Here is a 13,952-nt window from a genome sequence, read left to right as displayed (position 1 = left end):
TTCTATTTAAAACCACAGTGACTGCTAACTGACACTACATAAAGAGTTCACAAGAAATTTTCACCCATCCATTGCTGATGTTTGTATGCATAGAGGAAATACGAGCAGAGTTGAGTACCTTATGAACCTCCTAAACTCTTAATATTTAAATAAGCAATATTATTTACAGCTGTATTTTTACATAATTTAAATATAAAAAAGTTTGACCTGTATATGCCAGCCCCATTCACAAACCATACACAAATAACATAGGCTAACCAACCCGCTGTTAGTTAACCCTAACACACACACACAAAAGATGTACTGAGAACAGCCATGCTATTCTTCTGTTATTCAGTGAATCATTTGCACACCTGTCTTTGTTTTCTTATTTTTTCTTGAGCAATAGCAGCAACACTGAAAGCTTCAATCTGTTTAGCTTGCCATGCCTTTCTTAAAAGGAACAATGTAACATTATATCCATTTACAAAACAAAACAATATATACACACTGTATATGAATTAAAAAATTCCTCTATTTTTACCCCCCACTTATAATTATTTATTTTTTTACTCTAAACGTTGGTCTATAAATAATGTACAGAAACACTAAATCTTGAATGACAGGTGTCGGCGGGTTTAAGGTCAAGCGTAAAGGGGAAAACTTTGTTTGAAGACCACAGAGGACCATGCTAATTTAAGCACTAAGTAACCGTCAGGCAAACTTAAACTGCCCTGTGCTTCCTAATTTTTTTTCTTTCTGGGAAGTCACACATCCCCTTTGAGGATTTTGCTCTTCCCAAAACACACATGGACAAAATTTTCTCTCTCTCTATACACAGAACCACATGGTCCTCCACACTCCCACCCGCTGTGGGAGGAGTCTTCCCATTTAAATACCCTTATTGGCTGCTCGTGAGGGGCAAAAACAAAATCAGCTGGGCGCCTGGCACACTGGATTCCGGAATGCACACGTGTGTATGTGTGAGTTTTTCAGTGAAGCGTGAATGAGTTTTTACAGACATGCCGTGCAGGTGGCTGAGGTTTGGTTTGGTTTCGTTGAATGAATAGATGTATTTCCCTGGCAGCTTTTAAGTGCCCGTCTAAGAAGTGCTAGTACAACACTACATGACATTAGCATTGACTGGGTCAACAGTCAAGCTCAGCTAACACGTAACTAGTGTTGTCACGGTACCAAAATTTCAGTATTCGATACCGATACCAGTGAAAATCCACAGTTCTCGGTACCAAGTTTTTCTACAAGTTATATATTTATGAAAAACAGTAAACAAGTTTCACCCAAATTTAATTTTTCTTTTAATTTATGAAATTTAAACATTTTTATTTTTTATAAATAAAGGGGATTTGCTATTAAAATGAAAACATGGAAGAAATATTGTTATTTATTTAAAAAAATAAGTTTTATACATTTTTTCAACATTAGTAGCAGTATCACATACATTTTACTGAATAATAGTAATATTTCTAGCACAATTCCTTTATGTAAAAATTAACTTTTAGGCCTAATGAATGCATATTTGTCATTTTAACTGAACTTAAGACTGGTGGTGATGCTTAAAGGGGGGGTGAAATGCTCGTTTTCACTCAATATCCTGTTAATCTTGAGTACCTATATAATAGTACTACATCCTTCATAACTCCAAAAAGTCTTTAGTTTTATTATATTCATAAGAGAAAGATAGTCTGTACCGATTTTTCCCGGAAAAACACGACCGACTGGAGGCGTGACGTGTGGGCGGAGCTAAAGAATCACGAGCGCGAATAGGCTTTTGCGTTGAGAGCATGTGGAAACTGTGACATTATCGTGAGGGAAAAACCACCATCCAAAACAAACCATGGCTAACAGTCAGATTCAGCCGTTTATTTATGATCCAGAATCAGATCCCGAGGCTGAAACTGAACGAGAGCAGCAGCAGCAACGACTCGCTCCGAGCGGGGCTCAAACCCGGGTCTCCGGCATGGGAGGGACGCACTAACAAGGAGGCAGAGATATTTTAAGCAGTTTTACTCACCGCCTGCGGTTCCAACACACGATCGTGACCCTTTTTCGTTGGGACTGCATTATCCTTAAGAAATAAACGATACGCAAATCCGTCGTCAAACTGGGCCTTGTTTTTAAAACAAGCATCTTCGAAATGCAGGGTACAAACAAAAACACTTGCACAACTCCGTTGATGCTTTGTAAAAATAAAATCCATCCACTGGTCCCTTAATGCTGTTTTTTTTTTTTTAGTAATCTGTGCAGGGTTGTCTTGCCCTGGCAACCAAAAACACACTTCTTTTGTGACATTTCGCGACGCTCTCGCTCTGATCAGTGAACTGTCTGCTCAGCCTCACTATACGGGAGCGCACGCTCTTCCGGGAGAAGTGCCCTTTGAACCCATATAAGGAAATTCCGCTCCATCTAACGTCACACAGAGCCATACTCGGAAAAAACTTTACGAAACTTGTGACAAACCGGAAGGAGTATTTTGGGAACAAAAATACTCCTTCAAACGTACAACCTAATTTTTGAAACTTTGTCCATGTTTAGCATGGGAATCCAACTCTTTAACAGTGTAAAAACAGCCGGTTGCCCATCGCGTAAAGGCCAAAGTATATTCCGGCCAACCGCGAACCGTCGTTATTCTGTTATTTTCGTCATCAAGAGGGCTCACGGACAGCCATACATCCCGTGGTACTGCGCATGTGAGCTCATCCATCTGGACTCATCTGTGGTTGAGTATACTTTTGAAAGCTATGCGGACACGGCTGTGCATGAGACGGAATGGAACGCTGAATGTGAAGTGTTCCCGGGTCTTAAGTTCGGCCATCCTACACACACGTGACTGACCATTCGCTCGCACCAACAGGAGGAGGAGGGGTCAGTGTTACTCTCTAAACTACACTCAGCCTGAGGTATTCCTTTCAGTCTTTGAGGAGAAATGGAAAACAGCGCATACCGCAGGAACAGTACAAATGGAATATATTAGTGAAATTTTCAAATCTCTGTATACATTGAAACCGGTAATGGGCCCATACCCAATTTGGATTATATCATTTTTTTTATTTTTTTATTATTATTTCTTCAATCCTTTGTTTCTGTTGGTTGTTTAGATTTTAAGAGTGAAGGTTTAAAATGCAAATATCTACTAAACAGTGGGTCTTCATCTATAAGCGTGTGTGAAATCTGCATACAAATGCCATGATGAACAAATTATGACATGCCAATACCTTTTGTAATGAAATTTAAGAATTGTAAATTTGGCGTCTTTCCTTCGAGGTACACAATTGGATGAACATTCTCATATGGATCAGGTTTACGCTGATAAACATTTCACATCCAAATGTTTACACCCTCAATCTGATTAAATGGAAAAAAAATTATAAACCACACAAAACCGTTCCACTCCATTTAGAAACTGTAAACCAACTTCCAGTCTTCTGATCAGCATACTGCCACAGGGAGAAGAACAAAACACATGCACAATGACAAAAACAAGTCTCTAGACCCATCACAATCTCGAAACACGGTCTGCAATACTCCAAAACAGCTTCTTTGATGAGCTGCCAGAGGTTTCTTAAAAAAAATTATGAAAGCACTCCGATGTGGCATTGCTGTAAGTATGCTATAGAAAAGAACAGAAGAAACTCCATCTGGATTGCTGCTAAACCCCTCAAAGTAACCCACACAAATCTATGCAGACCTACGCTCCACATACATATGTAAGAATGTCAAATGTGGAGGGTCGAACAGTTCTAATGAACAAGTCAGAATTACTTGTATTAAAAAGCACTACTGTCTAAAGCCACATGCTGCTTTATTTCATCAAACACACAGGCAGGTAATATCAGCTCAAGCTCTATGGATGGATTGGTCATGATACCAAAAGGTCTGTTTGTTGCCTCCATTTGTGACAAATGGTGTCCTACATAACACTTAATAAAACCTTGCTGTTTGAGCCTTGAAATAAAGCAAATGTAGACTGAGTAGTGGGATGTCTGGTAAAATTTTCTGTGGAGTGTTTTGACTGGTGGAATTACTAAAAGTTTCCACTGTGAGTCCTACTGGGTGCACTCCCTTTCTCCATCCTGACTGGCTACATCTGTCTTTCTTCCTCTAACAGCATTAAATGTTCAGACATATGTTGCGCTTTCACTGCATCCTGCTTTACAGCTCTGGGCAGAGCCTCTGGCCAGACACACTTTCAAAACGCTTTCAAAGAGGGCTTGGGGGAGGATGGAACACAGCAGAACATGTTAAAATCCTTTTTAAAGCTCTTTTTGTTAAAGATGCTCTTCATAAAACTGTATAGTTTAGAAATGTTAAATGTCTGTTTTTGACCACATATGGGGAAATATTTAGAGGGAGTCTTATAGATGGCTAGACATCGAATCAGTGAGGGATCTGCCGAATAATGTGCTGACAAGTTCACATTCCTCTCGGACGTTGCCTCAATCCAAGGAAAACCCTGTCGGCAAACTCCTCTTAACCCCTGAAAGACTCTTTTCTCCATATGGCTTGTGTCTTGGTTCTTGAGAGTTCTTTTTTTTTTTTTAAGTGTGGACCACCAGATTCCATATCAAAGCACTGAGATGAGCGCATGTGAAAATGGTTAAAAACAAAGAGTCACAGGGTAATGCAGTTCCTGAGACAGGGCTGTAAAACGCATGCTGAACCGCTCTTCTGGCATGCGTTCATGAAGCCCCCTGCTAAATCCAGATACGAGCTATGAAAGTTCTCAAGACGCCAAGACAACTGTCAGTAATAAAAATGTGGAATTAGAGCAATAAAACATTGATGTTTTACTTGGGCCGTCCTGAAAATCATTGGATTTTGGTCAATTACAATTTGATCAGTTTTCACATTACTCGTCATAACTAAAAAAAAATTCATATGAGGAGCATATGAATATATACACTTTTTCTCTGGATCATGTATATAAATAGGGCTGTAAAAAAAAAAAAAAAAAAAAAAAAAAAATCGAAGATGATTTTCATGTGCATCTAGTCAGTAAAGGCGGTCCTGTAATTATTGGTATATCTCCAGCACGTGCGTTCAATCTCAAGATTGCCAGGTTTTCAAAACAAAACCTGCCCAATTGCTTCTCAAAACTAGCCCAATCGCGTTTCGTTCCGGGCGATAAAATAATTTTTTTTTTGGCAAGGTTGCCTTGGTAAAACTAGCATTTTAGCGGCTAAATATCACATTATTGGGATTGGGGTCGCTTCAAACCGTGGACATGAAAAACAACCGCGGACTTGGCAACACTGTTTGGCCTTTACTACACAGAGCCGTAGTTCACTGACAATCTACACAAAATAGATTTTAAAATCGCTGGCGATTCTTTGTCTATTTTGAAAGTGATTTCGTGTAGCTTGTCAGTGAACTACGGCTCTGTGTAGTAAGTGCCGCTCCACCTGAACCAGTGTTGCCAAGTCCGTGGTTCTTTTTCATGTCCGCGGGTCGAAGAAGCCCCAATCCCAATAGTGAATATTTAGCCCCTAAAATGCGAATTACTAAGGCAACCCCGCCAAAAAACGTATGTTTTAACCCCGGGACAATTTTTTTTTAATCGGGGGAAACCTCTGGAAAAGCAATTGGGCTAGTTTTGAGAAGCCACTGGGCAGGCTTTGTTGTGAAAACCTGGCAACCCTGATCTGATCGCATGTGCTGAAGATATATTACTAATTACAGGAGCGCCTTTACTGAGGAGATGCGCATGAAAAAATTTATTAAAAAAATAATAATAATTAATTCGCATTTGATTTTTTTGCACAGCCCTACATATAAAGCATTTGAAAAAACGCGTGCATGCTAGAAATAGAACAGACGCCTATTTTTCACTAGGGGTGCTCCGATCATGATCGGCCGATCGTTAATGCGCATCTCGTCAGTAAAGCCGGTTTTCTAATCAGCGGTTAATTCCATCAGGTGCGTGATTTCACATAGAGCAGCTGTTACTACACAGAGCCGTTGTTAACTGAGAAGATGGGCCAATAAACGCTGAAAATTAACGTGATTTGCGCATCTTCTCTATTAACAACGGCTCCGTGTAATAACAGCTGCTCTATGTGAAATCACGCACCTGATGGAATTAACCGCTGATTAGAAAACCGGCTTTACTGACGAGACGCGCATAACGATCGGCCGATCGTGATCGGAGCACCCCTATTTTTCACGCGACACGCAAACGTGTTGGAAGCGTTTCCAGGCAAAATAGAATAGGAAAATATGATTATATGTCATTTTGTACACAAATACATATTAATTAATGACACTTTGATGTTTGAAAGTCTATAGCTTGTCATAAATTCAGATATAAATGTAATTTAAAAAATAAATAATTATCAATTTTCAAATATTGCACCTGTCAAACAGTCTATTTTGCCATCAATACTGTTGACGGTGTCCTTTATCAGTAGGCTTTATATTTATGTTCAACATGAAGTATAGATGTCGGCGGTCTCCCTCTATGTCACCTACAGCAGCAGCTTACTGGGATTGGTAATGTTGCACTGTAATCATAATTATTTATTTATATTTTTCATTATATTTTATTATATGATATTGGTTTGAGACTGAGAGTATTTTATTTAGTGGAGAACTTTGCAGCAGTATTTTATTTCTTATTATATTTTTATATTATATATATTTTATTAAAAAGTTTTTTTTTTTTTAAAAGTGTATAGTAATAAACAACCTGCAGTTTAATGTTTGCATTTCTTTGCCTTACTCTACCGAAAATGAACCGAACCGTGACTTTAAAACCGAGGTACGTACCAAACCGTGATTTTTGCATACCGTTACACCCCTAAAAGTGACTTACACTGCACTAAAGCCAACAATTTTCTCCTAACATTTTAAAAATTTATCAAATAGTAATTTTAACAGCCTTTCAGAGTCTTCCGTGTCTTATAATGATCCGTGTACAGCCTTAAGGATTCTTTGATAAATAAATGTTAAATAACAGCATTTATTTATAAGATCTGAATGCATACCTGCTTTGTCTTAATTTCATTTTCTGAAAAAATAAATAAATAAATTACTAGCCGCAGACATAGTAGTGGATTACATATCGCAAAAGAAAAGATGGTTGAAAAATGGTCCCTTGATTGACAAGCCCCCATAATTGATTAAATCTCTTACATTTAAAATAAATAAATAAATAAAATAAATAAATAAACATTTTGGGCATCTGCAAATATTGATTTGCAGTAACTGAAAATTTTGTTTGTGTAATGTGTTTGTTGCTCTGCACAACAGGCGATTCAGTTTTTTTTTTTTTTAATCAGACTTTTGATTTCAATATTTAGATCATGGATCAACTCTTAGCATGGGTCAGAAGAAAGGATGATCACATAATATGGAAACATGAATGATGTCCAACCAAGGAATCCCTCCATCCTTGGCTCCAGCAACTCAGTGTTGGGAACTAAACTAAAAGAGAAAGGAATTTGCATTTGTGTCACAAAAATGATGGATAGTTCAGAAGAGAGAGCGGGGTAGGGGTTTGTCTCTATGGTACTTCATTGACCCAACTAATCCCACATAGAATCCATTCTGGCAGTTTTGGATGACCCCTAACCCACAGCCTTAAGCAAAAGAAGACTACAAGCTTTTAGATATTATGCTTTCCCATGATTCACTACTACCCAAGAGCAGGCAGTAAACATATGGCACAAACTAAGCACTATTCTGAATATCCAATGATTTTACTTATTTTTTAACCACGCTGAAAAGGGCTGGGTAAAAAAAAAAAAAAAAACTCTCGATATTAATCGATTCTCATTTTTACGGAACTTTATCGATTCCTAATTCCCAAGAATCGATTAGTCTAGTCTGTTTTCAGTTAATGGAAGGAACATTAAAGGGTACTTCCCATCCAATAAGTTACAATTAGCATTGTGCTTTAGTACTTTTAACAGGAAACAAAGTCTCAGATTTCAAATTCTGTCCATTGTATTGCAGTATTTAAATTGCCGCTGTTTAATCTGGAGTGACAATTCGCTTTAGTGCCTCAGATGCTGCAGCACGAGGCGCACATCTCCTCCACATTAATACCAGTTTCAGCACAAAATAAACATGACTAAAAATCTGAAGTAAAAAAAAAAAAAAAAAAAAAACTTTAAACTTTAAAATCTGTATCATGTAATTGCTCAATCGGTGTTTAGGCTGCACAACGATCCCCGGGCTCCACAGCATTGGCTGCCACTGCTCCGGGTGTAGCACTGCTCCAAATCCCTTGAAACGCGACTGGGCTAGTTTTAAGAAGATACTGGGCAGGTATTGTTTTGAAAACCTGGCAACCCTGATCTGAACGCATGTGCTGGAGATTTACTACTAATCACAGGAGCGCTTTTACTAACCAGATGCACAAGAAATATCAAATTACATTTTTTGCACAGCCCCAACTGTACCTGATATACATCCAACATAATCAATATTGAATCTAATCAAATCGCAAGCTTGTGAATGAGAATAGTATCATGAAATGTGTGTCAAACCAAGCCCTCATGCCAAACTAAATTCCAGTCCACCATTCCTCATGCCTAAATTTCTGCCCTGCCACCAAAACCTTTTAAAGAGGCAAGTCAAAACAATAACTACCATGAAAAACGTGCACACCGTCAGCGCTACTCTGCATCTATCGGTGACACCCAAATATGATAAAGTATTTTTTTGCCACTGACATAGTATCGATTTAACATTAACAACTATTTGGGACAAGTATTCGCATATACTGACATAACCTTTTTCATTAAAACACTTTTAATGAAACTTGTAATGAACTCATTGATGCAACTTCATTCTTGAAATGAACTTTTGCCTGTATATCAGTGATTCGATTCTCAGTTTGTAGATGGCCATCTTAAATATTACCTCCGAGACGTCCAGGGTGCGATGCTTCACATCCAATGTGCGACTGAAGCCCATGAAGACATTTAATGTCTATGAAATTGAACATGTTTACCTTTAAACATTTACTTTTCAGAGTGAGCTATATTTTGATATTTGAGTTAGAATTAATTACAACTATATATTTAAGCCCAAACAGTGATTTTGAGAATCTGGGTTATTTTCGATATTTAGGTTTAAACTAGTTGGTTGCTTGATTTAGTAGGCAGATTAGGTGGTAATAAAATAATATATAAAATTACCAGAGTGAAATACAAATGAAAAAAAAACAACTGACAAATTGTAATATTCTTTTCTCCATTTTTAATCCAAGATGACAGTTATTCTAAATACCAGAGCTTATTGATTAACACATTCATTCCGCGTAATTTATGTCATAAGTGAATGTAAATGGTTGAGACAAAAAAAGAAAAAAAGATGACTATTGCATCTTGGGATTAGGCTTGCAGTGTAAATGCAGCCTAATAGACCAGTCCTTTATGCAACAAAATGAGTCGATGCAAACTGTGGACAGTGCATGAATAATGCAAAGGCAATTACTTTCAAACAAAGAGATGGACACCATTAGTCCTTCCATTAATTGAAGAGGAGAACATGAGGATTATAGGTTAGGTTTCATTGTGTTCAGGCTTATGAGCACAAAACGTTTAACATCTGCAGCCTTACAATCCAAAAAAAAAAAAAAAAAGATTTTCTATTTCATTGTTTAAACTGGTTTAAGCAAAAGAGCAGATGCCACGAAGGCTGAAAGCGCTGTTCAATGTAAACTCAATCAATTGGGGTTGGATGTTACTACTGTTGACCTTTAACCAGAAGGATTTCTTTACCTCAAACACACACACACTGAAAAACAGGAATGTAAAAAGCATCCAATGGCCAGCTCAGTCAACTCCAACCAAACCAACCAGAAAGAGATGTAGACAATGATTGAGAATCCCACTGCTCTCCCAGGTGGCTTCTGGGAACTGATGTCATAGCATTCCACAGACACAGCCTCAAAGCAAGAGCTTCCTGTTTCCCCCCTACTGAGGTTCAACTCCACTCTCTATAGAAGTCATTTCATATTTATCCACCACACACACACACACACTTCTCTTCATTGCTCTTCCATAAAACACAGAACCTACGCATCTATGAAGCCAACAACATGACATAAATCTATATCTTATATCTAACATTTACAGAACAATAATCTGCCCTAGGAGAATATACTTTTGGAAATTATGGCGTTATACACTGAGCTCACTTTATGCTCAGAAGGCACTAATATAACAATGAACAGTCATCTTATTAGTCTCCATTCAGGCATTAAATCACAGGTTTATTTGTTCATAATGTCAGTATAACACGCGTAAGCTATGCTGTTAACGACAGTAGCTCTGAAAAACATGAGGGCTCAGTGAAACCAGAGTCCTCCTGTGTGCATGCCAGTATGGAGACTGATAGATGGTGTGGTGTGGTTCTGGCTGTTCCATTGCAGTGCATTGTGGACTATGTGTGAGGTATGCAGGATGAGCCCTCACAGCGCACAGCTGATACCACGAGCATGACGACACGTTCTGCATTCAGAAATCAACATGACCGATGTACTATTAAAAACTCCCTGCACATGGACAAAATGTGCAATTATGTAAACATAACAAAACATTTTACATGTGAAACATTGCATATTTAATAGTAATAATAAAAGACATTTTTGTTAAAGAAAATGAATGAGTATATATATATATATATATATATATACACACACACACACACACACACACACACATTTTAATAATGTAACTACCTCTTTCAACAAAACATGTCTATTATATAAAATGTTTTACACATCACTATATAGCCTACATTTATTAAAAAATGTTTTTGTTAATATTAGCTAAATTAAAGCTGTGAAAGCTTTTTTAATTACTACAGACATCCAATTAGTATGTTTCAGTAAATTATCTTTGACAGCACTGGGACTCAACTAGCTCCACAATCAGGCTTCATTTTTGGTAAAAATACAATGAGATTTTATATACTATATTTCTGTGACATTCATGCAGCACTGGGCAACAACATTGCTCAAACAGAGAACACCATGTCCCCCTGATAAAGAAAAAAAAAACTTCTGAAACACTGGTGAGAGCTCTCACATCAATCTAGAAAACATATGGATGTCTGAAGCTATACGCAGCTGCCCCGCATATTGCATTGGAATTCATAACACTGGTAAAAAAAATAAAAATACTTATAAAGTGCAGATTCCTCGAAAGCATCAAGACAGTGAGATCAAAGTCTGAGAGACTAACTTCCAGCAGGAAAATAACAGGAAAAAGGCCTGTTATTTAAAACCCTCAAACAGATTAACGGTCAGGAACTCTTGAAGTGACACAAGCACTTATCAAAAACAGATATGAACCGATGCATAAAGATTATCAGTGTTTGCAGCTAGATTCCCAATTATAAACTTCAGTACTCATGATTTTCAATACATAAGTGGTTTGCATAAAGTTATTTATAAGTAAATCCTGATGTATCTATTCATTACAAAATGTAAAAAACATTTTATGTTTAAGACCCTAGTCATAGAGAAAAATTAATATAATAGCATAAAATAAATGTAATTATAAGAAAGATAAAACAAAGAATAAACTAAAAATTTGAATAAATAATTTTAAGCAACTTGTTTATAACATTTTGTTATACACCAAATAATTATTACGGACCGGAAAAAGCAGAAATTATGAACTTGAATTTAAGAACTACCATTCAATCTACATATTATCTGCTGTAAAAACAAGAACAACAACCATATTAGAAAATCTCTATGATAAATTATAGCACCCCAAACCGGACTAGTACCCAATATAGAAATTAAAGACGACATATCCACCCAGAGTAGAGGTCCACCAATACCTAAATGATTACATATGGTCCCCTAAATCATGAATACATGGTTACATCTTTGACCATGAAGGTGTGCATCTGTGACCAATTTTTTTTTTTTTTGACTGTAAACGAGGCTAGTATTTAGCAGATGCTTTTATCCAGAGTAATGTACATACACTTATTACAATCGTAATAAAAAAGTAATAAAAGTAAAAGTGTGGACTAAGCAAGAATGGCCTTGGCTGAGGTTCGAACCAACAACCTTTCAGCAGCCAGCCCAGATTTAACCACTAGATTGTAACAAAATAACAAACACGCACTGAACAAATGAATCTCTGGAGACAAAACTCACCGCGTCATCGTGCTGCTGGCAGAAGTCCATCCTCTCCTGGAACACATTCAGCATGGAGAAGCTGTTATGGAAGGACTGGGAGATGTTGATCGGGGTGTTGGAGTTGTTGCTGCGGTTGACCAGGTGTAAACTCTCGATGAAATGGTCTTTGGTGAGTCGGACCCTCTGATGGGCCCTGACGCAGTTATCGCACAGGTACTCCTGGCAGTCCAGGCAGTGGGAGGTAGCGGGGTTGCCCTCATCACAAGAGCTGCACTGAGGGTCTGAGAGGTGCTGGGGTCTCAGAAGACCACCGTGATGGACCACCGATGAAGGCCGACCGTTCTTGCCCTGTTCCTCAGCAGAGACCACCACATCCAGCAGGTTGCTGAAGAGAAAGTTGGAGGAAGGTAGCGCATCAACGCCTGATTCCGACAGAGACACTTTTTGGTCGCATGTGGGGCATCTGAGCTTCAGAGGGTCACCTGGGCTCCTGTGGCCCTCCAGGCATTGCCTGCAGAAGGCGTGCAAACAGGGCAAGACGTGCAGCCTCCTGGTGGATGAGGTAGATGAGGAGCTGGAGGTCTGGGAGGACGAGGAGGAGGTAGATGAATTGGAGGAGATCGGAGCAGAGCAGCCGCACAGCTCCTTGCACAGCGGACATGTTTGCAGGTCGGAGTCTGGGAAAGACGCCATTTGCGCAGAGGACCACAAAATAACTTCACACATAAAGACGCGTTAAGATACACAAAAAGCTTCCGAAATGGTTCCCTGATCAATTCGAGCAAATGATGCAGATCATAGACTTGGCATGCTGCAATCAACGATAGCTACTTGATATATACATGGCCGTTTAATGAGTTTAGATTTAATTGGGCGCTCTACTTTGGTTATTATCGATAGATATTCGCTGAAAAAACTCTTTACGCAACTTCTCGAGTGCGCGTTTGGAAACCAATTGTCATTTTGAGGCCTTATAATCCCTCGCTATGGGGCATTAACATTGTTGCGAAACATGAAATCCGCTGCGAGGTCCCTGCTCCGATCCTCCCCCACCGTCGCATGACGAGAGGGGCCAAACGCCCTCGACACGGTGTCAGTTTTTACCTTCCCAAGCGCAAATGTGTCCGTTTTCCATGAACGCGCTTTAGTCTACCATCTGCGCGTCGTTATACTCAATACGCGCTAGCGCGAGCCGCAATTAAATAATTCAAAGTATGTCCCATGTAGCTCATTAGCACGCAGCGCAGCTCCCCTCAAGATCCTGTTACTGTAGTGAGGCTGAAAAGCCCCTTTAACTTCCCTCAATCCGGTTACAGTAACACTTTGGCGAGGGATATAAAGTAACCATTCAACCTTTCGTTCCACGAGTTTCAACTGCCCATATTCGTCTCACGTCTACAGCGCAAAACAAACGCTCTCCCCGCGCAACTCTTCAATCCGCATTCATTTTCAATGGCATGACGCTCGCGCGGAATACAATTCTACAACGCGTGACCATCAAGTGAACGCTTCCACACTAAAAAAGCCTAGAGCGCACTTCCGCCAGAGAACACTCTAGAAGGGCGGGGCTTATGTGACGAGGGGGCGGGGTTGGGCAGGGCATTCTCTTCAAACTAGTACATATTCAGCATGTATGTATTTATGTGTGTGTGTGTGTGTGTGTGTGCGCGCGCGCGCGCGTGCGCACAGCTGGGTAGATTACTTACAAATTGTAGTCTGTTGGTGATTCCAAATTACATCACAACACTTGTTGTTAGTAACGTAATCCATTACATTACTTTTTGATTACTTTTAGACCTAACTCATTTATCACATTGATTTAAATATGGTAATCTTGTACAATATT

At 38.9% G+C, this 13,952-nt stretch overlaps 1 protein-coding gene across 1 annotated transcript in view; it reads right to left on the bottom strand.

Annotated features, from left to right (window-relative positions):
• The window catches only part of LOC113116186 (E3 ubiquitin-protein ligase TRIM71-like), a 35,261-nt gene extending 21,609 nt beyond the window's left edge, over window positions 1-13,652 (bottom strand). Inside the window, exon 1 of the mRNA XM_026284160.1 lies at window positions 12,125-13,652. Coding sequence (XP_026139945.1) covers window positions 12,125-12,832 — 708 coding nt within the window. The 5' untranslated portion in view covers window positions 12,833-13,652. The remainder of the gene's footprint in view (window positions 1-12,124) is intronic.
• Window positions 13,653-13,952: the final 300 nt, after the last annotated feature.

Source organism: Carassius auratus, chromosome 16 (assembly GCF_003368295.1).
Source record: "Carassius auratus strain Wakin chromosome 16, ASM336829v1, whole genome shotgun sequence".
NCBI classification, from domain to species: Eukaryota; Metazoa; Chordata; class Actinopteri; order Cypriniformes; family Cyprinidae; genus Carassius; species Carassius auratus.
The sequence above is the reverse complement of the archived record's forward strand: the minus strand, read 5'-3'. Positions and strand labels throughout refer to the sequence as shown.